Source organism: Ambystoma mexicanum, chromosome 7p (assembly GCF_040938575.1).
Source record: "Ambystoma mexicanum isolate Mex_15411 chromosome 7p, UKY_AmexF1_1, whole genome shotgun sequence".
In the NCBI taxonomy this organism is placed as follows: domain Eukaryota; kingdom Metazoa; phylum Chordata; class Amphibia; order Caudata; family Ambystomatidae; genus Ambystoma; species Ambystoma mexicanum.
In genome coordinates, this window is record NC_090939.1 from 202016202 (window position 1) to 202041613 (window position 25412).

General features: G+C 48.1%; 1 protein-coding gene across 3 annotated transcripts in view; it reads left to right on the forward strand.

Moving 5' to 3' along the window:
- Positions 1 to 25412, forward strand: part of BRWD1 (bromodomain and WD repeat domain containing 1) — a 3236587-nt gene that overhangs the window by 340876 nt on the left and 2870299 nt on the right. For all 3 annotated transcript variants that reach the window (XM_069636064.1, XM_069636066.1, XM_069636065.1), the window contains exon 11: positions 16412 to 16512. In XM_069636064.1, the coding sequence (XP_069492165.1) occupies positions 16412 to 16512 (101 nt within the window). The remainder of the gene's footprint in view (positions 1 to 16411; positions 16513 to 25412) is intronic.

Consider the following 25412-nt stretch of genomic DNA (forward strand, 5'->3'; position numbering starts at 1 on the left):
GCATCAGCCGCCCCAAAACCACTCTGAGGACTTCCCTCACAGGACACCTGAAGGAGGCAGGTTAACTCAACATCTGGCGGTATGGCAGGCTATCACGTCAGATGCTTGGGAATTGGAATCAGTTGCCCAAGGTTACTTGCCTACCTTTCCTACGTATACCTCAGTCATCCACCGGGGATCAGCTCTCAGAAAGCTCCAGATCCGCTCCTCTTGCAGGAAATTTTAGACCTGCCAGAGAAAGGTGCCATAGAACCGGTACCTGTAGCGGAGAGGAACAAGGGCTGGTACTCCCCTTACTTTTTCCTTCCGAAGAAAGACAGAGGACTGAGACCCATCTTGGACTTGCGAGAATTGAACAAATTCCTCAGGAAAGACCAATTCAAGATGGTCACTCTTTCTCAGATCCTCCAGGCCCTTCAGTTCCAGGATTGGTTGGTATCTCTGGACCTTCAGGACGCTTATTTCCATGTGCCTATCCATCTCAAACACAGGAAATACCTGAGGTTCGCAATTGGCAACTCTCACTATCAATTTCGAGTGCTGCCATTTGGGCTGACCTCCGTCCCGAGGATCTTCACCAAGTTAATGTCGGTAGTGGCGGCAAGTCTAAGGAGGGAAGGGATTCATGTCTACCCCTACCTGGACGATTGGTTAATCAGGGCTGTTTCTTCGGAACAAGCTCAGATCCAGCTAAATCACGTGTGCCACTCCCTTCACAGACTGGGCTTCTCCCTCAATTTAAAGAAGTCACAAATGATACCATCGCAGAGACTCCAGTTCATAGGAGCGATCCTGGACACTTCCCTGGGAAAAGCCTCGCCACCAGAGGTGAGGGCTCAAGATATTCTACAGATGGTTACCAAGTTCCAACATGCCCAACGTCTCCCAGCCTTCGACTTTTTGAGGTTGCTAGGCCTCATGTCATCCTGCATTTTCCTAGTGCCAGAGGCTCGCCTGAGAATGAGATCCCTCCAGTGGGCACTGAGGACTCAGTGGTCACAATTCTCAGGGAGAATGACAGATCTTCTTCAGGTTCCCGACAGAGTAGCTCGAGACCTTCAGTGGTGGGCCTGTCAGGAGAACATTCTGAAAGGAGAACAGTTTTGGCAACCCTGGCCGGAGATAACAGTAGTCACGGATGCCTCACTCACGGGGTGGGGTGCCCACGCCAACGACTTGACCATCAGCGGTCGTTGGTCTCCATCGGAGTCCAGACTACATATCAACCTGTTAGAACTGAGAGCCATCAGACTTGCGCTGAAGGCGTTCCTGCCAGCTGTACAAGGGAAGAACGTCCTGATAATGACGGACAACACGGTGGCCCTGCATTACCTCAACAAAATAGGAGGCGTAGGATCACTACCCCTGTGCAGAGAGGCGATGCAGCTCTGGTTTTGGGCAATCCAAGAAGCAATCTCTCTATCGGCAGTTCACCTAGCCGGAGAGAAGAACTTGACAGCGGACGCTCTGAGCAGGCAGAACACAGTCTCCCACGAGTGGGAGCTAGCTCAGGAAGTCCTTCAAGAGATCTTTGCCCTTTGGGGAACCCCTCAGGTAGATCTGTTCGCCACCAGCCTCAACAGGAAATGCGACCTGTTCTGCTCAAGGGAATTTCCCCCGAGAGGAGCTCTGGGAGACGCGTTCATAGTGGACTGGGAGTTTCCGCTTCTGTACGCGTTCCCACCGGTCCCTGTCATTCCTCAAATGATCAGGAGGTTGAGAAGATTCCAGAGAACCATGATCCTAATTGCCCCGGATTGGGCCAGGAGAACGTGGTACCCGGACCTTCTAGACTTGTCCATCTGCCCTCCAATTCGACTTCCACTCAGAGAGAACCTACTCTCACAGAAGGGAGGTCAGGTTCTCCATCCAGACATCAAAACCCTCAACCTTCACGCTTGGCTTCTGAAAGGCTGAGGTACAAGGATTGGGACCTCCCTGATGATGTTATGGAGGTGTTGCTTTCGGCAAGGAGGCCAGCAACAAAGTCTTTATACCGCTGCCGTTGGAACAGATTTTGCAGCTGGTGTAGAGAACAGAATATCGACCCTTTTTCATGTGGTACACCAATGGTTTTGTCCTTCCTACTATATTTGGCAAATTCAGGCCTTCAAGTTGGCACCATTAAAGGCTATCTCGCAGCGCTATCCATCTTTAAACGCACTACGGAAGAACCATCCTATTTCAAGTTACCCTTGGTAATACAATTTCTTAAGGGGTTAACCAATGTTTATCCCCCAAGACCATTCCAAGTTCCCCTATGGGATTTAAACTTAGTCCTAACTTTCCTGATGGACACACCTTTCGAACCACTCCATTCTTGTTCGTTAAGATTCCTTACCCTTAAAACTGTTTTATTAATAGCACTTACATCTGCTAGAAGGGTGAGCGAATTACAAGCTCTTTCTTGTAACCACTCTCACACTATCTTTCACAAAGACAAAGTTGTCCTGCAAGTGAAGCCTAATTTCCTCCCAACGGTGGTTTCTGAATTCCATATCACTCAGAAGATTACCCTACCATCTTTCTATCCTCCTCCTCACCCGGGGAAAGAGTAAGAGAGGTTACACAGGCTAGACCCTAGAAGGGCTTTAAGTTTTTACATCAGTAGACTAGCCAGAATAAGACAGGCAGACCAGCTGTTTGTAGGTTACACAGGTCACAAGCTGGGGTTACCAATAACTAAGCAGACCATTTCCAGATGGATCATCCTAGCCATTCTGGAATGTTATAAATTGGCAGGAAAAGAGCCCCCTCAAAACCTTAGGGCTCATTCGACCAGAGGTATTGCAGCTTCATCGGCCCTCAAAAGAGGTGTGCCGGTTAAAGACATCTGTGCGGCCGCTACATGGTCGTCTGTCCATACCTTTACATGATTTTACAATTTGGATTCCTCCTCCAGTCAAGAGATTAGGTTTGGAAGGGCTGTACTGCATTCTATTCATCAATAGAAGACAGCATGAAGTCAGTACTCCCTCCTCCAATAATAGAATACTGCTATGGGAGCATATCTAAGATGAGGAATACGTCGGAGGACACAATCCCTTCGAAGAACAAGTTACTTCTTACCTTGTAACGTTCTTTCGACGGGATGTTCCTCCGACGTATTCCTCATCGACCCTCCCATCCATCCCCGCAGTTCTACTTCCCTTGTTGTTGCAGCTTACGCTCCTTCAGGGTGATTAGTTTAGTCCAGAAAGCATATTTGTGGGCTACAAAACGGAACTGAGCAACGGGCGCTGCGCGCGGCCTTTGTAGCCAGGATGACGTCGGCGTCGATACGGCGGCTGTCGAGGGACATCGACTCGAAAGACGTCGACGCGGAGCGCCCTCTAGAGAGAAAAATTTTCCGAGGCCAGCAGAGCTGGAAGGAGATATCGAAGATGAGGAATACGTCGGAGGAACATCCCGTCGAAAGAACATTACAAGGTAAGAAGTAACTTGTTCATCTACACAGTGCACCAACAAGGCCTCAACATCAAACCGCAGCTGCCCACAATATCTGTAATGAAACACAATTATTTACTCCAATACGTATTCTTCCTCCTCTACCTCCTACTCAGCCCACCTCATGTTCGAGGGATAACCTGTCCTTTCACCATAGGGCCATCTCTTATTTACAGCGCTGTCTTTACTCTATTTAAGAGGAGCTACCCATTGATAACTTTACATAGTGATGAAAAGCAATCTGACATCTTCCCCACACTAAGGGTAGTGTCACCTCAACAGTTAACCAATTATACAAAACAATGTTGCTTTTCCTCATTCGGAGGAGCTTTCCAAAACATAGACCAATTTTTATATGCAATGCTGACAATTAAAAGGATAGAGAGATGGAGAAAGAGACCAAAGTTCACTGTTTCACACAAACTGCACTTATAGAAGACGCATGCTGCCTAAAATGGCCGCGCCGTGCTGTTGTTGTCCTGTTGCCTAGCAACAAGCACCCCTTTTCAAGGAGGCACAACCGCCAGCAGGCGGAAGCCGGCGCCTTCCAGAGAAGCGCCGCAAGAAAAGCGCCTGTTTTGCCCCTGTCCTGCCACTACAGGAGGACCCTTCGGAGCGGGCAGGAGCCCCTCCCTGATGTCTGCCACCACGCAGCCAGAGCACCAACAGGAGGATCCCCAGAGGTGAGCACAATACGATGCTCGTGCCACAATCCACTCTTTGATTTTCCTTGGACTTGCTGCACTCGTGCTATATCGAGCACCCCTGCCCCTCGCCCATACCGCAGGCTCACAGCAGTCCATACTCCATTGAGGCCGACGAAATTCCGATGCACGCCGCCTAAAATGGCCACGCCGTGCTGTTGTTGTCCTGTTGCCTAACAACAAGCAGCCCTTTTCAGGGAGGCACATCTGCCGGCAGGCGGAAGCCGGCGCCTTCCAGCGAAGCGCCGCAAGAAAAGCACCTATTTTGCCCCTGTTTGCGCACTGTTGCGCCCGTGGGGCCAGCCCCCTTCCCAGGCCACATTTAAAGTCCCACACTGCTGTGCACAATCACCCTGGTCCCTCACCAACACACAAGACCTACTGATGCCGCCCGCTTGGACACTTATCACCCCTCAGGTACTCAAGTACTGTTCATCCCACACACGCATGGCGTTAAAATACTGACTTTATAATGTGTGCCATATATTGCTGTGCTCAACCTCGCCTATGCATCTATCATACGGCCATCTCCTCCACTAGCATTGTATAAAGATTGTTAACATGCGCAACTCCATGGCTGACCTTTTCCTGCCTTACTGAATTCGCATCGAGGATGCCGGTGCATGAAATTCTCCAGCATGGGGTCTTGCATGGATTCACATGCTCATGAATATTCCCTGTCGTCAGGCCGGGAATCCTCGGTAAAGAAAAAATCAGTATCAGTTTCGTTTCTGATCTGTCTGTCTTAGTAGTAACCAATCACTGATCTCTGGGTCATACTGCCCTCAGCCAATGACTGCCCTCTACCTAAGGCCCTCCCCTGGCATCCATTCTCAGATTTTACAGCACGTTCAATTGTTGGGAGTCCTCGTGTTTTAGCTCTCGAGCTTTTACTGCGCGTTCGCACCTTTTCAGGAGATTTTTCTCATTTTTTCAGTTAATCGAGCCTCAAGCTCCACCGTTTCTACTTCCGATAACGGGGACCCATTTCGGAATTCTTTTACGCCCCTCAAGGGTGAAGTTTTCGTCGAGTTATGCTTCTTGGAGGATTCCAGAAGATCTGTGGCTTACCTCAACAGACATGGCCCAGGACAAGGGAAGCTAGATGCCCGGATCCAAGCTGTTCAGGAGCTGCCCAGGATGCGGATTGCAAAATGTTTTCAAGGAGGACGAGCATTCGAGATGTCTCTACTGCCTTCATGAGGACAAGACGCACGTGGAGAAAGGACTGTGCATTCTGCAAGAACCTGTCGGAACGGACCAAGCAGATCGTCGTTCCCGCCTCGCCGCCTGGCTGGCGAAGGGCAAAGCAGGTGAGAAGGCGAAGAAAAAGTATGAGCGGTCTTCTAAGTCCTGTGAGGGCGCCCCGGCGACAGGGGCCCAACAGAAGGCCAAGCACTGCGAATCCACGGGCACCGGGAGCGCCAAAAGGTTGGGCTCCTCGGCTACCAGGCAGGGCGTGACTTCCCCGGCACGATCAACCACGAGCCAGTGCTCTGGTTCGGGGAGGAGGAAGTCGGAGAACCCAGGTAAGCTTCTGGAGAGGCCCCGGTCGATCTCGAAGGGAGCCGAGGGGGAGCGAGACGATGACCCTCCCCCCAAAGCGAAGGCCCAGGACGCACCTAAGGTGGTGAGGGCCTTGATCCACCCAGCAAAGGCCTCTATCGAGGTTGTCGCAGCGGCGCTGGCAGAGGCTACGCCAGTGGAGGCGGCCTCGGGGCCCAGAGTTTTCCTGCCGCCACGGAGGGAATCCTCTTTCCCGACCATCGTGAAGACCCCGGCGGAAAAAGAGGGGGGGTTGCCGGTGGCCATTACAGACTCGGATTCAGCCTCTGAGGAGGAGCTGGTGGAAACCGAGAATGGCCTCAACGAGAGGTTCATAGGCCTCAACGAGAGGTTCGAGAAGAGTCGATCCCAGGGGGAAGGTTCCCGCTGATGTGATCGAAGATAGCGACCTTGGCGACGAGGGCCCAGTGGAGCAGCCATCCCGTCCGTCGCAGCCATTACCCGAGCCCCAGGATAGCTCGGCGGGCATTTTGTTGGCGATCCAATCATTATGTACTGAGATAAGGACGAGGTTACCACGGACCCCGACGGAGGATCCAGAACCAGGCCCATCGGGAAGCCCCCCGAACAAGCGGAGGAGAGTCCACCCCGCCCTTCGTACCCGCGAGGCCTGTGGACCCCTCACCCCCCTCGCCGGACCCTCGGGAGGATATGACGACGACGACGACCCCACCCCACCCCTGGCCTCTCCACCCGACGAAATTGGCTTTTTTCACTCCATGATAGCCAGGGCATCCAAGCTCTTCCAGCTCTGCCCTGAGGAACAGAAAATGGAAGGTTTTCATTTCCAACGGCGAGAGGCCAAGAGAAAGACGATCCTCGCGGTGCTGTTGCTCGACGACATCTGGGACGAGGGGCTGGCTATCCTCGAGAACCCTTCCACGACACCCGCCAAGAGGGACAGGTACGAGAAGTAGTACCGGGTCCCCGATGCCGCCCCCTTGTGCCTCAGGGCCCAGCCCACGCCGGGCTTTGTCGTCACAGCAGCGGCCAAGAAAGAAGCAGCGGGTGCGGCGGCTTCAACTTCGACTTCCCCGCCGGACAGCGAGGGCAAGAAGTTGGATTCCATGGGACGACGAGTCATCTTGTCCGCGGCGACGACCATGATTAAGGCGGCCAATGCCTTAACGATTGTGGCCCGTTACATCAGGGAGCTTTGGTTCAAGATAGCTCCTCTGCTAGACTTCCTACCGGACGACAAGAGGACGGAGGCCCTACAGATTCTGCAGGAAGGTGAGGTGGCGTGGGATCACGCCATAACGATGGCAACGGACATTGCCGATACCGGATTTCGCCAACTGGGCAACGGGGTTTGCCTCCGACGACGAGGATGGCTCAAGGTGACAGACTTTCGCCAGGACGTCCAGACCAGCGTGTCGGACATGCCGTTCGACGGCAACAACCTGTTTGGAAAGACGGTGGATGAGTCCCTCCAGGCCATCAAGACAGACACGGAAACAGCCCGTGCCATAGGAGTCCTTCGGCAACGGTGGCCCTTTCGAAACTCTGGAGGCAGACAGGGAGCCTCCAAGGGATCCAGCGGTGGCTCTTCTACTTACCGCCAGGCGGCCCGCTCCTCGTCACGGGAGGCCTACAGAGGCCGCGGCAAGCAAGGAGGGTCTCGCCATCGTCGGCAAGGAGGCCAAGGCGGCAAGGCCTCTTCCAAGCAGGACTGAACCGGCCGTAGCGTCGGGGGGGCCCCCACTGAAGCACCCCGGTGGGAGGCCGGCTGACGAAGTTCGTCAGCGTGTGGGAGTCCATCTCCAACGACCGTTGGGTGCTGGACACCCTGGCCCGCGTACACTGGCTGGAATTTCAAAAGCGGTGTCCTCGCATTCCTCCCGTGGCCAGGAAAGAGAATCACGTCCCTCAACTGCTGTTGGAGGTAAGGGCGATGCTCAAGAAGGGTGCCATCGAGCTCGTCCCCAAGAGGCTCTGGGGCTCCGGAGTATACTCAAGATACTTCCTCGTCGGAAAGAAGACAGGCAGTTGGCGCCCCATCCTGGACCTGGTCGGTTGAACAGGTACATCAAGGCACAGAAATTCGGGATGGTCACCCTCCAGCACGTGCGGGGACAGCTGGAGGAGGGCGACTTCCTATCGTCACTGGACCTGGAGGATGCTTACTTCCACGTGCCCATTCTAAAAGGACACAAAGTTCCTCAGATTTGTAGTCCAGGGGCGTCACTACCAATTCAGAGCCCTGTCGTTCGGATTAAAGTCGGCACCCAGGGTGTTCACCAAGTGCCTCGCACCTGTGGCGGCACGGCTGCGCCTGCAAGGGATCCACGTCTACCCCTACCTGGACAACTGGCTAATCCGTGCAAGGTCAAGAGAACTCGCCATCGAACACACAGTCCGCCTGCTCACGGAGCTGGGATTCGCCAACAACTACCCCAAATCCCATCTGGTCCCGTCGCTGTTGGCACTGTTTCTGGGAGCGAAGCTCGATACAGTGAAGCGACTGGCATCTCCGTCGGAAGAAAGGACGAAGGCCATTTTGGGCAAGGTGCAGCGCCTGTTAGCCATGGATGTGGCCAGAGTGAGGTCCATCAAGTCCCTCCTCGGGATGATGTCCTCATGCATCTACCTTGTGCCCCTTTGCAGACTTTGGATGCGTCCGCTACAAGAGTTCTTCGACGCCCGCTGGATTCAAGCGGCAGGCAGCTTTGAAGACAGGATCCCGCTCGACGAGGAGTTCCGTTGGGCGATTCTATGGTGGGGTGCCCGTGCGCACCTCGCGGCAGGCATGGACTTTCAGGCCCCGGCATATCAGGAGACGGTAACGATGGATGCCTCCCTGGAGGGATGGGGGGCCCACACCAGAGATCTCCACGCAAGAGGCCTCTGGCTCCCGGAGGAGAGGTGTCTTCACATCAACATCCTGGAGCTACGAGCCGTGTTCTGGGTGCTCAAATCGTTCCTTCCGTCCCTCAAGGACAAAGTGGTGAGGATCTTCACCGACAACACCACCACGATGTTCTACATCCGGAAGCAGGGAGGCACCAGATCCCCAGCCCTATCCAAGGAGGCCCAGGATCTGTGGCCCTGGGCCATCGCCCAGGGGATGTTTCTGGTTCCCTTCCACCTGGCAGGAATAAAAAACACCATCGCTGACTCACTCAGCAGGGAGCTGCGCTTGTGCTACGAGTGGGAACTACGCCAGGACCAGGCGGATCGGCTCTTTCAACGGTGGGGCAAACCCCAGATCGACCTGTTCGCGACGGCGACGAACTCCAAGTGTCAGAGGTTCGCCAGCAGGTTCGCACAACCGAGGAGCATGGCCGATGCTTTCTCGTTCCCTTGGGACGGCCTGTTCCTGTATGTGTTGCCGTTGCTGCTCCGTCTCATCAACCAGCTCAAGAGGTCCAGGTGCAGGATGATCCTCGTCGCACGGGCGTGGCCGAGACAGATCTGGTTCCCGGACCTTCTGGACTTGTGAGCATCCCCACCTATCAAGCTGGCAACGGACGCGGATCTTCTCTCCATCACAACCCAGAGTCGCTGAACTTGCAGGCTTGGCTCCTGCAGCACTAGAGTTTGGAGGATACAATATCCCGGCTGACTGCAGAGAGGTTCTTGCAAAAGCCAGGGCTTCCTCAACTCTCAAATGCTATGGACATAAGTGGAAGAGGTTCTCTGTCTGGTGCCGTGCACAGAAGATTAACCCTCTGCGGATTATGGCCCCTCAAGTATTGCCGTACCTACTGTCGCTGGCCAAAGCTGGACTGGCTCACGCCTCCATCAAGATACATCTGGCTGCCATTTCCCGATACACCAGAACTACAGGACGGGCGTCCTTGTGGTCTCATTGCCTGGTGAAGGAATTTATGAAGGGACTATTCCGATTGTTCCCTCCGGTGAAGGCCCCTACCCCGGCGTGGGAGCTCAACGTGGTGCTGACCAGGCTCATGGGGGGGGCGGGGGGGCCCATTCAAGCCTATGCATTCGGCGCCGTTGAAGTTCCTGTCGTGGAAGACAGCATTTCTTGTGGCCATCACCTCCGCACGACGAGTGGGAGAGATCCAGGCCCTATCTTGCAAGCCTCCATACTTGACTTTTCACGACACAAGGGTGGTGCTGAGGACGCACCCCTCCTTTATGCCCAAGGTGCCGTCGGACTTCCACCTCAACGAGCCCTTGGTGTTGCCAGTTTTCTTCCGTCGCCTTCGTCTCCGGCCGAGAGGACTTTGCACTAGCTGGATGTGGCTAGAGCGCTGAAGTTCTACGTGGACCGCACAAAGAGTTTTTGGAAGACATCACAGCTGTTTGTGAACTTTGGACCTGTGAATCAAGGGAAGGCTCTCTCGAAGACTTCCATTTCCAGATGGCTCTCCGGCTGCATCATGCACTGTCATCAGTTGGCAAACCGACTGCTGCCCGGCCGTCCGAGAGCCCATGCGACCAGAGCGATCGCTGCTACCACGGCGTTCCTGTCTGGTGTGCCCCTGCTGGACATCTGCAGGGCTGCTACGTGGAGGTTGACGCACACCTTCACAAGATTATACTGCGTCGATCGGGACTCCAGGGTCGGCCAAGCAGTGCTGCGCAACCTGTTCGCCTAAGGTGAGCCTGGTGAGGAGGTAAGAGATGGTTAATGTTGAGTTGTTGTATTGCTTAATGTTGAGCCTTTTGCCACCTCCCGTGGTTGTGCATGTGTGTACTGCTATGTATTCTTCTATTCATGAGCATTACTTATCTGTAACTGTTGTTCTCCAGCATGGGTCTGGCATGGATTCACATGCGAACCCTCCCTCCTTCCCCTCTGCGGCTGTTTACTTGGTCATACTGCCACTTTACGTGCTACCAAATCTGAGGATGGCTGCTAGGGGAGGGGCTTAGGTAGAGGGCAGTCATTGGCTGGGGGCAGTATGACCCAGAGGCCAGTGATTGGTTACTACTAAGAAAGACAGATCAGAAACGAAACTGATACTGATCTTTTTCTTTACCGAGGATTCCCGGCCTGACGACGGGGAATATTCATGAGCATGTGAATCCATGCCAGACCCATGCTGGAGAACAACAGTTACAGGTAAGTAACTTGTTCCTTAGTTGCCCACTAATGCTTAGCGTTTATCCTCATGTCTGAGCAAATCTGTATTTAAACTGACTATAAATGTCCAAGTACTAGCCAATGCCCACCTTTTTCTGGCCTGATTTTAGCAAATTCGTATTTATAAGTTATACATCTATATAATGTATCTTGATAGTAGCATTTAGCCTGCCTCGGATAGTTGCATCTAGCCTGCCCTTGAAAGCTGTATTTTGAAAGTTGTACTTAGCTTGCCACTATAATGTATCTTGACAACAACCTGCCTCTGATAGCTGCATTCAGCCTGCTTGCCACTACAATGTACCTTGATAGCATCATTTAATCTGCCTCTGATAGTTGCATTCAGCCTGCCCTTGCATTTAGCCTGCCCTTGAAAGCTGTATTTTGAAAGCTGCATTTAGCCTGCCTATGATAGCTACCTGCCTGCCACTACAATGTACCTTGATAGTAGCATTTAATATGCCTCTGATAGTTGCATTCAGCCTGCCCTTGCATTTAGCCTGCCCTTGAAAGCTGTATTTTGAAAGCTGCATTTAGCCTGCCCATGATAACTACACTCAGCCTGCCTCTGACAAGCTATATTTAGCTCTGCCTTGATAGTTGACAGCCTGCCTTTGAAAGCCACGGCATTTAACCTGCCTGCCAATATACTGTACCTTGATATCGTATCATGATTGTCACACCTAGCTACCTAGGCGGTATCTAGTCCCTGAACGCTGCATACTCTTCATTGATTAGTTTCGCCACCTGACTTCCACACCTATTTACGGCCAACAAAATGTACCTACCAAGCGTCTATTCAATACTGCTGAGTCATTCTCTCCCTTATCAACTCTTCCAGCGCTATACGTTTTACCTCTAGCATGGTCTCCTTAGGCACCATTCCAACACCTTCCAGTATGCCTCTCACTGTAATTACTCTGCCCCACTCCTCCAAACCATGTAGCCCCCTTGCGAGAAATACCAGGCTACGAGCTAGACTACCCAAACTATACGCGCCTCAAGCCAGAGACACCATTCAGTCTAAACTGAATAATCGCTCCCCAACCATGCATACGACCACTTTCACCAACTTCCACCTGGAAAGACCCTAGCATAACCCAACAAATACTTTAACTAAGCATAAGGGGCAAAACACAGACTCCAATCTTACTCGCAATAAAAACACTGTCCTGCCTATAAGAGGTGCCCTTATCAACGCACGCTCTATAGTAGCCCATGCTACAGACATAGCAGACCTCATTCTAGCAGAGGATTTAGACTTCATAGCCATCACCGAGTCCTGGCTCCATGCAGCTGCAGGCCCAGACCTCTCGCTAGCCATTCCCGACGACTACACTATCCTCCGAGCGGATAGAACAGAATCTAGAGGGGGCGGCTTGGCCATAATTGCTAAAACACACCTCAACATTAGACTTGACTCTTCGAGCCGCCTCCCATCCTGAGAATCACTCACAGCTAAGCTACCTACTGCTAATTCCCAAACTATATCCATTCACCTATTCTACAGACCTCCTGGACCCTTGGGTTCCTTCAAGGAAGACCTTAGCACCATCATCACCAATAACCTAAAAATCTCCCAGAGCCTCCTCCTAGGGGACCTCAACCTAGGCTTTAAGGACCCCAAAGATCATCAGGCTACCCTCATCAACAATACTTGTTCTGAATTAGGCTTTACCCAAAAAGTATCTGGCCCCACCCATAACAAAGGGAGAACCCTCGACTGGGTAGCAGACTACAACTGCGCAGCCTCCATCACCGATAACTCCCCTCAACCTTGGTCCAAACACCATCTCCTCTCCTTTACCCTCGAAGCCTCGAGCCCCATCATCAACAATGTGCTAGTCTCAGCCATCCCCACGAGAAGTTAAAAAAAAAATATCACAGTGGAAAAACTGATCCCTCTCATCCTCCCTACACTTAACCAACTCCCTGCCACTTCCAACCCCTACGACCTTGTTGAAGGCTACAACAAAACCATGCGCACAGCCCTAGACTCCATTGCACCATTAATGTAAACCGAAAAAGCATCTCAACCATTGGTTCTCTAATCACCTTAAAACCTCTTAGATTAGAAAAACGCAAAAAGGAACACGCCTGGAGACAATCTCCCACTGACCACAACAAAATACTGCTCAATAAAATAACGTCCAATTACAAAAAAGAAATCATAGCTGCCAAACAAAAGTCTTACAACCAGAGGATTGCACAATCCAACTCCAGCACCAAAGAACTGTTTACGATCATTAAAGAACTGGAAACGCCTGTGCTAACTCCAGACACTTGCGTGAAGGACAAACAGTGGTGCACCAGTGTCCAAAATGCCCTAAACAATAAAGTCACAGTCCTTCAAACTAAAATTAAAAACAAGAAAGATTCCATAGCCAAACCAACTAAACCCACTAACATGACCCCGCGCCCCATGCCCCAACACACTCTGCCCAACCCCTCTCGCTTTAGCTTCTCTAAAGCCTCCACTCTTGAAGTGGAAAAAATCATTCTCAGCCTCAAACCATCTAACTGTCAGGGTGACCTTTGCCCCCCTCAAATTATTAAAGATGCGGCAAGAAACCTCTCGCCATTCATCACAAGACTCATCAATGCTTCCTTCTCAGGTACCGTGCCCAGCAACCTCAGAGTCCTGGATTCTCCCCCTTTTCAAAAAGCCCTCTCTTGACCCCTCCATCCCCACCAACTACAGACCCATTACCACCGTCCCCTTCCTGCTCGAGATATTTGATCTAGTAGATCACAAAATCCTATGCAATCACCTGGATTCAGCTGCCCACTTCTCCCAAGAAGCCATCGGCTGGATCGAGTCATTCCTCAGCAACGGATCCATGCGTGTCTTCTCCACCACAGCTGCCGCCGACCCCATCCCCATCACATGCGGAGTCCCCCAGGGTTCATGCGTCTCCCCTACACTGTACAACGTGTTCACGAAGCCCCTGTTTGATGATCTAGATGGTCTGGGTATCACCTACACTAATTATGCTGATGATACCCAGATCCTCATCCCGTTCGCGGGAGATTACAACCATGATTTGGCCTTGGTGTACAGGGTGTACCTCATCATCCAGGCATGGATGGCATCTCACAGTCTATGCCTGAATGATGACAAGACTGAACTCATCATACTTAGTTTCACCGCAAACCTAACCAAATTGGACCACAACTACACCAGCTTCATTATAGACGGGAACCCGATCAAAGTAGCTAAGGAAGTGAAAACCTTAGGAATATACATCGACTCCTCCCTCTCCTTCCATAAACAGGTTAGCTCCATGGCATCCTCCACAGCCTACACATGTAAGCTTATAAGAGCAGCCAAACCCTTCTTATCCACCCAGAGCTGCATTACTTTAGCCAGAGCCCTTGTGTTATCAAAACTGGACTATTGTAATGCCCTTTACGTAGGAGCTAGCAAACAGGTTACTAACAAAAAACAGACACTACAAAACAACGCTCTCAGAGCAGCGCTTAGCATCCCCAAGAGAGAACACCTCTCCAACATTAGGAGAGCCCATAACTGGCTCAACACTACAGATAAAATCCTGCTCAAAGTAGCCTCACTAACACACAAATGCCTCAACAATGCTGCCCTCTGCTACCACACTTCCAATAGACCTACTAGAACCTCCAACGCCAATCTACTCACAGTTCCCAGTTTCAATCGCACCAAAATGGGTGGCAACAGCTTCCAGGTGAAAGCAGCCCAACATTGGAACTCCCCATCACCCTCTCTAATGAAACCCCAAACCTACACACACTTTAGACGTAACTACATACACTGGATAAAGAACAATGACCGCTAATTCCTTCCAACCCACCACCGCTTCCCACGTTGTAAATATGTATACTTGGAAATCTGCAAACCTTTGTCTTTATCGTAACTGCTATAACCATCTATGATCCTTTTGTAATTATTGTAATGCATTGTAACGTGTAACTAAGCTGTGAATAACCTTGCTGCTCCTGCGCCCACATACCCTCTGGTCTGGTGTGCAATACAAATGAATAAACTAATATTCATTCTAGGTGTCCTTAGAGTTCTCCGGGCGCTGCTCCCCTTTCGAAGCCTTGCACAGTCTGGCACGACACCCCCCACCCCCTCACTCAAGGGGCCAGACAGACATTTAGGCAACAATGTGTCTGTTCACCGAATCTGTGTGGGCAACACTGCTTGCTGGAGGTGGCACATAGTCTGCGGGAGGGGCCGCAAGTGCTTCCCAGGGGCACTAGAGATCGGGGCACTGGGTCTCGATCTCCTTCTGACTCCAAATAATCCACAGAAAGAAAAATTAAGAGCACAGGATGCAGAAAAACAGCTTATTTATTGGAATGCAAAATATGGCTGGGTGGTCCACAGATCGGGAAAACCAAAACCCAGAAGATCTATAGACCAAAAAGTTGCACTTTTTTTTTTTTTTTTTTTGCAGGTTTTTTAACTTATTTTTATATATTTGTAATTTTAATAAATAAACATTTGTAAAAAAAAAGTATCAGATTACCCTGTAAAACACACCCCTTTCTCCCAACTGGCTGTGGCAAGGGTTACACCTAAATGATGACCTGTACATTCTACATCACTGGTCAGCACCTATAGCCGACATCATAAGAACCCTTAATGATGTTTTTAGAACAAATCCTAGGAAATGACATAACTTGTCACATGTCATCCTGAAAATATCACCATGCAGATGAACCAATCATAATTAGATTAGATAAACCAGCGACCTGTGGCAACATTTCATTGGCACTTCTAGTATCTGCTCCAAGGACGTCAGCTATGTGGTGACCCAGATGGTTTGCACGGGTTGCTGTTCCTGTATAACATTTCTACAACATTATCTTTGTATTCTGTGGGACCAACTTGGAACCAAATCTATTTAACGTGCAGTGAAGGTCTAATTAAAAAAGTGTCTACAAGTAGCCTGATTCTGGGTCACAATGACTGGGATTCTCTGTATTACAAGCTATTCTATCTGTACAGTGACTCAGAAGCCCGTTGGGGCAGTAGTGTTTCAGGCCTGCTGCAGTATTTTAGCAGTGTCTTGCTCGGCTTGCAGCCTTGTTTTTCATTCATACAGGCCACTTGCAACAAATGTGCTTTACGTCTTCCTGCAGTCAGGGCACGACTCATCACTTTTCAATCGTGTTCAGTTGTCTTGTGGCCCGTTCTATGGGAAAGGATGGCAAATTCTGCCTCTTGCAACAATGAGGACATGACTAATGTTGGCACGGTTTTGCATTTTATCATGTACACTGTGTGGCTTTGCTCTCTTTGAATGCAGCATGATTTTCAGGCCTAATTTGAAGTGATCGTGGTATTTAGCTAAATGAGACAAAATGGAACCCCATCCAGTTAAAGATGGTTGAAATTTTAAGGTGTCAAGAGTATTTCTGTAATTTACTTTTGCTGTTATGCTTCCTATTATGTATTTGGCAGCATAAAACTCACAAGAGTGTTGGCCTAATGAAATCGAATTGTGAACTAACCAAGAAGCTGTGACATCGTACTGTTGGAACCTCAGGCTAATGAAATGTGCACAGCTTGTACTTTCATCTACGTTCAGAGCTTGTTTGCCTTTCCACAATCCGTTACAATGATCATAAACTGCTTCATTTGTTTTACTTTTAGGTGGCATGTTTCTGGCCACAGGCAGCACAGATCAGATTATAAGAATGTATTACTTTGGGTTTGAAACACCTGAGAAAATAGCTGAACTAAAGGGTCATGTGGTAAGTAAAATATCTACATAATTCGTTGGTAAATGTATTGTCACCAGGATGACTGTTGTTGAATGCCTTGGTTCAGCATCACTTATTAAAAACCAATGTCTGATCTTCTGGAAATAATTAGATGTCCGATAATCATTTACTTCTGTAAGCAGATGGTCTTCCTCTGGCAGCTAGGATTTGAAATGCTGCTTTTCATTTGATATTGCTGTGTTTAATGTTTTACATAATAATTATTTTCTACTTTTCCATCGCCCTTAAGGTGCCTTGAATATCGAAGTCATTAGGCATAACATTTGAATTAAATGCTACATTTAGGTTTTTGAAATGCAAGAAAAATTGGGGTATGCTGGCTACATTTTCAGATAGAATAGCGTTATCTCAAAAACAGGAACATTGCCTCTGAAATAGGAACTGTCGGGACATGGAAGTCCACGCTAAAGTCTGATAGGCTCTGGACTAAGAAGCTCTGGGCTGTTGTCTGTCTGCTCAGTCTGCAAGGGCCTTGTGCCATGTAGCTGACCATGCCCACGCCACTGTTGCTCATGTGTCCAAATCCAAGACGTGACTTCACAATATTCGCAAGACCTAGAGATGTCTTCTGCATATATCAACCTGTAACAGGAACTCAACACTCACTTCCAAGTGCCACTCACTACCTCTCATTAGGAAGTCTAGTGTGATTACCCCAGGAGTTGCCAATCGCTACCATACAAACCTACCCGCAGACCCTTTGCCCCTTTGCCCCACCACATTCTGAGAATGCGGGAGCGGCAGAAAGATCCTTGAGCGCCAAAAGTAATCAGGGGGGCTCCTACAGGCAATCACAGACCCTCATTGCTACTGATATGCTCGCTCTCTACTTTACACCAGCAAACAATTAGAAAGCAGCTATACCCCTCAATCAGTTTGGCCTAGCTACGCACATACCTACACTACTCCTTCAACACATCAACAGTCTGTTAGAAAGCAGCTATACCCCATGAAAAAATCAGCCTAGCTGCACACATCTCCTATACAGGCCTCAAAGCAGCCAGAAGGCAGACTGAGACCACCCACCTTGCTGCACATATTACACTGATCTTTCACAACCACTGCACTGCACCTAGCATTAGAATGTAGTCAACCCCACCCAAACCACCCTGACTGCACACATACCTAGTGCACCCAAGCACTTTATACTACTCTACTCTCTCCACTGACCTGGACTACGGTTCCCAAGCGCGTTCAACCCACAGCACCTTGAGATCATACCAATGGTATATAAGGCGCTATACAAATGCACCATACCATAAAATCCAATATTCTTAACTTCGTAAAAAGGAATAACTTCCTATCTTTGTGAACAATGGCGAAGCATGATTACAAAATGTTCTATGGTCCGTGCCAATATAGTTCCAAAGTCTGAGATGGTTGGCCTTGTAAAGGGTTGAGTTAGATGTAAGCATAGTCCCCAAGTACTTAATTGCACCCTATGTCTTTCAAAGAGGAGAATTAAGTCAAGAATGAGGCAATCTATTAAGTTCAGCCCTTGACATTCACTGAGATCAATCTGCTTACGCCCCAAGAACCTCCTCCCTGTCTGCATCAGACACGCCCCCACAATTCAGAAAATAACTCAAGACCCACTTCTTCAAGGATTCTCTCCTCAACACCTAGGCCATCACGTCGCCCCTGCGCCACCTGACTCTCTAGATGCCGTCTGCTCCTCGTCTCCCTGTATAGCTGTAACCCTCCTCTGTGCTCTTCTGGATCCTACCCCAGCTGTATATCTGTTCTGTTACCTCTGAAAAGCGCTCTGTTTTGCCTCTGTGTACTGCCTATGTAAAGCGTAGCGATATTATGGCAGGCCTGCATATGCAATCCCCATAATCAAGGGATCCACTCTAGTCCTGGACCCAAAATAGCTCCATTATCAGAGCGAATAATAGGGTGATATAGGGCACCCCTGCATCCTACCATTGGGTAGGTCAAAACTACCGGAAAGAAATACATTTACCTGGACTCTTGCCAATCATACAAGACAATCACCCACCTAATACAATAGTTTCCCAGTCTAGATTTGACCATCACTGCATTGAGGAACAACCACTCGTCTCGATAGGGCTTTTTGGTGTCTGCCAATGAAACAGCAGGTTATTTTTCCTTTTGGGCCATAGCTAACAAATTAATCATCTTTTCTAATATTGTCAGCTGGCTGCGTATTGGCAATAACCCCAGATTGTTCCATTCCTGTTATTTGAGGCAGTGATTTTCCTAACCTCGGGCCACAATTTTTGCATAGAGCTTGTCTAGATTCAAAACTGCTATGGTGCGATAGGAGGCACACTCCATGGAGGTTATTATTTCTCGCCTCTCCTATAGAAGCGGAAGTTCGTCCCTGTTCCCTTTTTATAATAAGTACTTCATGAAAGAGCTTAAGCAGTGTTCCAGCGAGGAAAGTCTACAAAGATGCTGTAAACCCATCTAGCCCTGTGGACTTTCCTATCTCTGGGGAGTTTACAGCAACCAGGATCTCTTCCTGTCACTTTCTTATTTAGTGCTTCCCCAAGTTCATCTGAAAGGACCATGAGAGAGCATTAATGTAAAAATTAATCAATTTTTCTTGTCTGGATTCCGACTTGTACAAATCCTTGTAAAATTGCCTTAATTTCTCTAGCTTGGTTTTTGTGGACTCAAGAAAAGTTCCTTCCTTAACTTGTATTAGTTATGTGGCTTGTGATCTCCTATGACATTAGTTGGCATGCTAGAATCATGCCTGCTTTGCCATGTTCGGAATGCCTCTGCTTAGTATGTACAATGGTATATTCTACTCTATTATTCAATATATTTGCGTGTGAATGTTTTGAACCTTGTGAAAAGCCTTATACAACCCTGCATCTCTGTATTCATGCTAACATTCCCTTATCTGCAAGGATATTGGTTTTCTGCCGCCTCATCTTATTGACTAGTATGCTATTTTCAATTTGTTATCCTTAAAGGCGTCCCAACTGAGCCTCAAGCCAACTTGGTCCCTCAGATTATTTATAAAGAAATCAGCTATCCCTGTTTTGCGCTCTGCTCTCAGAACTCTGTCCATTAGAAAGCTCTGATTTAGCTTCCAGGAATGAGCCTCGTATTTGGTAATGCCATATCCAATCTACGGGAAACCCCTATCGGCTGTACCTGAGTTACACACCATGGATGAAGGTGCAGCCTAAGAAGGTGTAGTCAAGCCTAGCGTAAAAACCAGCTGCTTGGTTCGAGGGGGAAGGAAGACAGGAGGGAGGGGGGAGGTGGATATAAGTAGCAGCCTGTTCAACGAGGTTGTGTTACTGTTATGTAAAAAACCAAAAATAAAGTTTAAAAATAAAAAGCCTAGAGTAAACACAATGAGAATAGATACAATAATTACCCTCTTTCTTGAGGATGCTCTTGCCTCCACGAATCCATGTGGCTAAAATTCAGATATTGCATTAAAGAATCTTTTCAAACCCTCATTAAGACCCTAGTAAGTGCCCCTAGAAGCATCGCAATTGGTATCCAATTCAACATTCAGATTCCCTGCTAAAATAATTTGTCTTGTTGCAAATTACACCAATTCTAGTAGGACCAAACACAAAAAAATGTTCATCTTAGATGGGTCCGTAGATGGTTGTAAAAGTTATTAGCCTCGCATTGATCTCCCCATCAGTAAGATATAGCACCCCCTCTCTGTCCTTCTTAGTGTCTTTAAGGGGGTATGGTAAGAAGAATAATCACTGTCTTTTTTTTTAATGTATTACTTTTTTCCGATAAATAGAATTGCATTGGGAAGTTTTTATATCATAGCCTAGTAGTGTCATGGGAGAGAAGTTGTCTCCTGGGGATATGCCATGTTCACCAGCATATCGTTACTTTTCTGCCAGAGTTGTATTTTCTTGTTGGTTGAATTCAGTCCCTTCACATTATAGCAAATACATTTGAATTTTGAGGAAATAAAATATCTTCACAACATCTCAGCTGTGCTGTAAGACACTTTGCACAGTCAATCGGTTGGTGCACCTTGAGTAAAAATAAATTCTCCAAGCATAACAAATTCACACCCAACACCCTAATCCCTAGATGGGGCCAAGCAAATGTAAAGGAGGCAGAAAGCGTATAGTTTGTCTAAAGCCACACTGAAGGGAAATTCTAAAATGAATAGTGCGCGTTTTAAGTTTAAATTCAGATATTGCATTAAAGAATCTTTTCAAACCCTCATTAAGACCCTAGTAAGTGCCCCTAGAAGCATCGCAATTGGTATCCAATTCAACATTCAGATTCCCTGCTAAAATAATTTGTCTTGTTGCAAGTTACACCAATTCTAGTAGGACCAAACACAAAAAAATGTTCATCTTAGATGGGTCCGTAGATGGTTGTAAAAGTTATTAGCCTCGCATTGATCTCCCCATCAGTAAGATATAGCACCCCCTCTCTGTCCTTCTTAGTGTCTTTAAGGGGGTATGGTAAGAAGAATAATCACTGTCTTTTTTTTTTTAAATGTATTACTTTTTTCCGATAAATAGAATTGCATTGGGAAGTTTTTATATCATAGCCTAGTAGTGTCATGGGATAGAAGTTGTCTCCTGGGGATATGCCATGTTCACCAGCATATCGTTACCTTTCTGCCAGAGTTGTATTTTCTTGTTGGTTGAATTCAGTCCCTTCACATTATAGCAAATAAATTTGAATTTTGAGGAAATAAAATATCTTCACAACATCTCAGCTGTGCTGCAAGACACTTTGCACAGTCAATCATTATCGGTTGGTGCACCTTGAGTAAAAATAAATTCTCCAAGCATAACAAATTCACACCCAACACCCTAATCCCTAGATGGGGCCAAGCAAATGTAAAGGAGGCAGAAAGCGTATAGTTTGTCTAAAGCCACACTAAAGGGAAATTCTAAAATTAATAGTGCGCGTTTTAAGTAAGAATTTCTTTTTGCAACTTTCCCTCTGTACTTTTCTATGGACACCCATTCTTTTTGCTTTGTTTTTGATCCTGACTTTTGAGGGGAAGTTGAGCCTTCAGCTTCACTTCCCTTGCCTTTTGCTCACCTGTAATCGGAAACTGAATAGTCTTTCAGCCACTCAGTACTGGGAAACTGTTTCCCTTTTGAATTCTTGTATTTTTACATTGCACACAGCACAGTGCAGTGGGCATGCTTTTGTATCCCCCTAACCTTTTAAGGTTGGGATTTTTTTATTACTTTTATATGTGCATAAAGACAAGCTGATGTCAGCAGTTATATTTTTACCATTTTTTCTTTAATGTTTATGTGCACATTCGCATTTACCGCGTATGGCTATTAAATGTGGCCCCGGAAAGCTGCTGCTTTCATGGGCTAGTGTGCCTTTGTATGTGTGTGCGCCACAGGAAGAGGGCTGGGACTGTCTAGTCCCAGGCAACTTCGTTGGCTCCAGAGAGTCTTCTGGAATCCAGTAGTGGTCTGTCATTGGACAAATACTGGCTGTTTGAATAGTGCAGATCATTTCCATTGGTGGGCTTGAAATTGCTTTCAGCTCCAATTTTGGATAGAAAGCAAGCCCTCCTCTTTTCCATTCTTGGAAAAGAGGACTTCTGCAGACATTCATGATCTATGTTGGAGCCAAGAATCCTTCGAAAAGCAGCTCATTGACGACCCGAGGACGATTTCTGCTCTGGTCCAGCATCCTCTCCACTGATTGGCCCAGTGAAGCCATGCTCCACTGCCTGATCTCGGAAGACCCTCATTTTTTCTCGCCCCTTGGACTAGTGGGACCAATTAATCTCAACATCTTCTTGGGGTTGCATGCCCCAAGAGCCTTTGTAAGTGTCCCTGGACTGCCTGGTGGGCTGTCCAGCTCCCTCATGGGCTACCTCGCCAGAGTCTTCGCCGTGCCACATTCAAGCACGGAACATTGGTGGTCGTCTGCTCTCAAAATCTCAGCTTCCCATCAAGGGAACCTGTCCTGGAGCTGCTTCTTTGACATACGCATACCTGTCCCCGCCATCATCCATAGGACAACATTGGGTGCACAGCTCTTTGTCTCCACTCTCCCTCTTACTTATCTTTGGTGGTCGAACCTGGGTCAAGTATCCTTCCCCGAGTTAGCCTTGGGTCTGAAAGAGAGGGGAGCTTACCTGCCTTCTGACAAATTGTTGAAATTTGAAATATTATGTTGCTGTTTTCATCACCACCATAAGCCCGTTGAATTCCTCTAGAGAAGACCTTCCTGAGAGAAAGCTTGTATTCTAACCTGTGACTTTTGGGCACTAGGCCCCGTACATCTCAGGGCTGGACTTCTGAAGTGAGAGGAATTGTACATGACTGGTTTTGATCATTTTACCTACATCTGCATACACACCTGTTTCACCTGGTTCGTTATTTAGTGATGTATTATAAGTGAACCTACTGGTGATTGTATATACTTGTATCATGTGGTTTTGTGTGATATTACTACCTGCTAGTTCAATCTATTAGTGTGTTCTAAAGGCCTAAATAAATAACTGTATTTTATAATTACTGTATAAGCTGAGTTATTGTGCATTATTCTGTGAGGACTCTTTGGGGCCCTGACTGCACTCAGTCTCTCCTGAGACTAAGCCTCGACTACCCCTCACACTTCCTCAGTTGGGTTTTAGCTACACTCCGAGTCCCCCTGTTCACCATTACTAGGGTGGCCTTCTAAAATCGGTCCACCAGGGTTGATTTTAGAAATCCATCTCAACAGCAGGGCAAACCTCTGACTTCGAATGGGACAGTTTGCCAACACCTTAATCAGGCCAGTCGGTCCCTACTCATGCCCCTAGTTCTTGAAGCTGGTGGAGTGCTGTCAGAAATAACGATAATAGAACCTCTCACAAGTACAGCTAAACAAAGTGTACAAGTGCTCCCTCCTTTCTGAAGCATTGCTCCATAGGTGGGTATGCAAAGCCAAACTTCCTCATTCACCCTGCCCCATCTTGGTTCACAGCCAGTACACACTTCACAGTTTCAGGGTAGTGCAGTCTTTTATGAAATTAGGGTCATTTTCCAACTGGTCACCTGTTTCTCAGTCCTCTCTTCATCCTCTGCTTCCAGGTTTAGGATCTTAGCAGTCTCTTCACATGTGGTACATCTGGCCTGCTTACGTTCCCAGGTGAACCATAATGCCAAATGGAAAAATCCATTTATAATTAATCACCACTTGCCTCAGACTCTCTGGCACTGCACAAAAAGCTTTTCTCTTTTGTAGGATAACAGTCGAAATATTGTGCATAATGAGCACCGATTGGCCTTGGTAGGTTATGGGCAACAGCTCCATGTATACATGGCGTACTTCTAGGTATGACATTTCATAGTGATGCCCGTTGGATGAGCTCTTGACCCTACCTCATCGGACCCACTCTGTGGATGCTATCAAGTGTTATCCCTTTTTTGAGAAATCTCCTGGAAGATTGTTTCCTATCATATTGAGCACCCACATCTTAAGGTTTGGCCCATCTGTGCTTTCCTACATCCCACATAGCCGAAGGTTCTCTAGTTAGCGATTTTTTTTTTTCTTCAAATTTCTCAATGATGTTAAGCAGGGAGTTCCTATCTTGTTTCTTCCCCACCAGCTCACCATGCAAATTGATAACATCTTCCTGTAGAGGCTGACCTGAAGTCTCAACTACCCCCCACCCCCACCTCCTTTGGTATCAACAAGCAGGATGTGGGGGCGGAGGCATTGCCTCTGTGCAGGGAAGGAATGTGATTGCAGGTCTGAGCTCTGGAGATCAGCATGCCTGAAAGCAGTCCATGTTGCAGGTACAGAAAACATTACGAATACCCCGACTAGCCATGAGTGGAAGATCTGCAGGGAGGTTCTGGTGTACCTCAAGTAGACCTGTTCGCTTCTAAAGTGAACAGGAAGTGCAAGTTATTCTGCTCCAGGGACATTCCTCCACAGGGAGTCCTGAGGGACATATTGGTTGTTCAATGGAACTTCAAACTCCTTCATGCGCTTCTGCCATTCCACTAGTTCTCAGTAGACTGTGGGAATCCAAGTCTGCATTGATTATGATCACACTGGACTGTGCCCAGCACAGAGAACATGTGCCCCTATCTTCTGGACATGTCCACCTGCCCTCACTGTTGCCTCTGGCGAGGGTAGACTTGCTTAGCAGTGGCGGCTGGTGACTTTGAACAATGGTGGGGCGTACATTTCCCTAGGTGAATTTTGAAGCGAGCGAGCGCAGATCATGAGCCCAACCCACATCATGGATGGTGCAGGGGTTTCCCCCGGGAACATTTTAGCAAAAATGGCTTCCAAAATTTGCAGTTTACTGTCCAAACCCACACAAAAATGGCTTAAAAAGCATTAGGTTTTAGGTACTGGAACCGTTCAGACTTTAGGAACTCTGAACTGGAGATATACTTCCAGCAGTGGTGGCACTGTGGCATGTGTGACTTGGCTCAAATAGATTACTCTACTTATATATACACCAACATATATATATATATATATTTGGTAGTCTGCAGCAACCATTAGGAAAAGGAGACTAAGATGGAGATGAAAAAGGTTGGTGGCCACCTTAATGAAAAGGGTGTGTGTACACTGTTCTTATTGTGCTGTAGAATCGTACCTTCCCGGGGAATTGGAGATAACATCCTATCTGAGAGGAACAACCTTTGGAATAACAATATTGTAATTGGGGGTGGGGCGGGAGAGGGTGGAGGGATGGTATTGAAAGCCATTATATTTGCATACTGTTCTGCACCCTCTTCATTTGTTAGGCTTTCTAAAGCAATATGGTGATAGGGGACATATATGTCCCTCTCACCATGTCGCTTTAGAAAATATGGGCAATATTTAGGGAATATGAAGTACCTGGTACTCAGTCTTCATCTGCAGAACTATTACACACAGCAATACTTAATTTTCAAGAACTGCAAAAA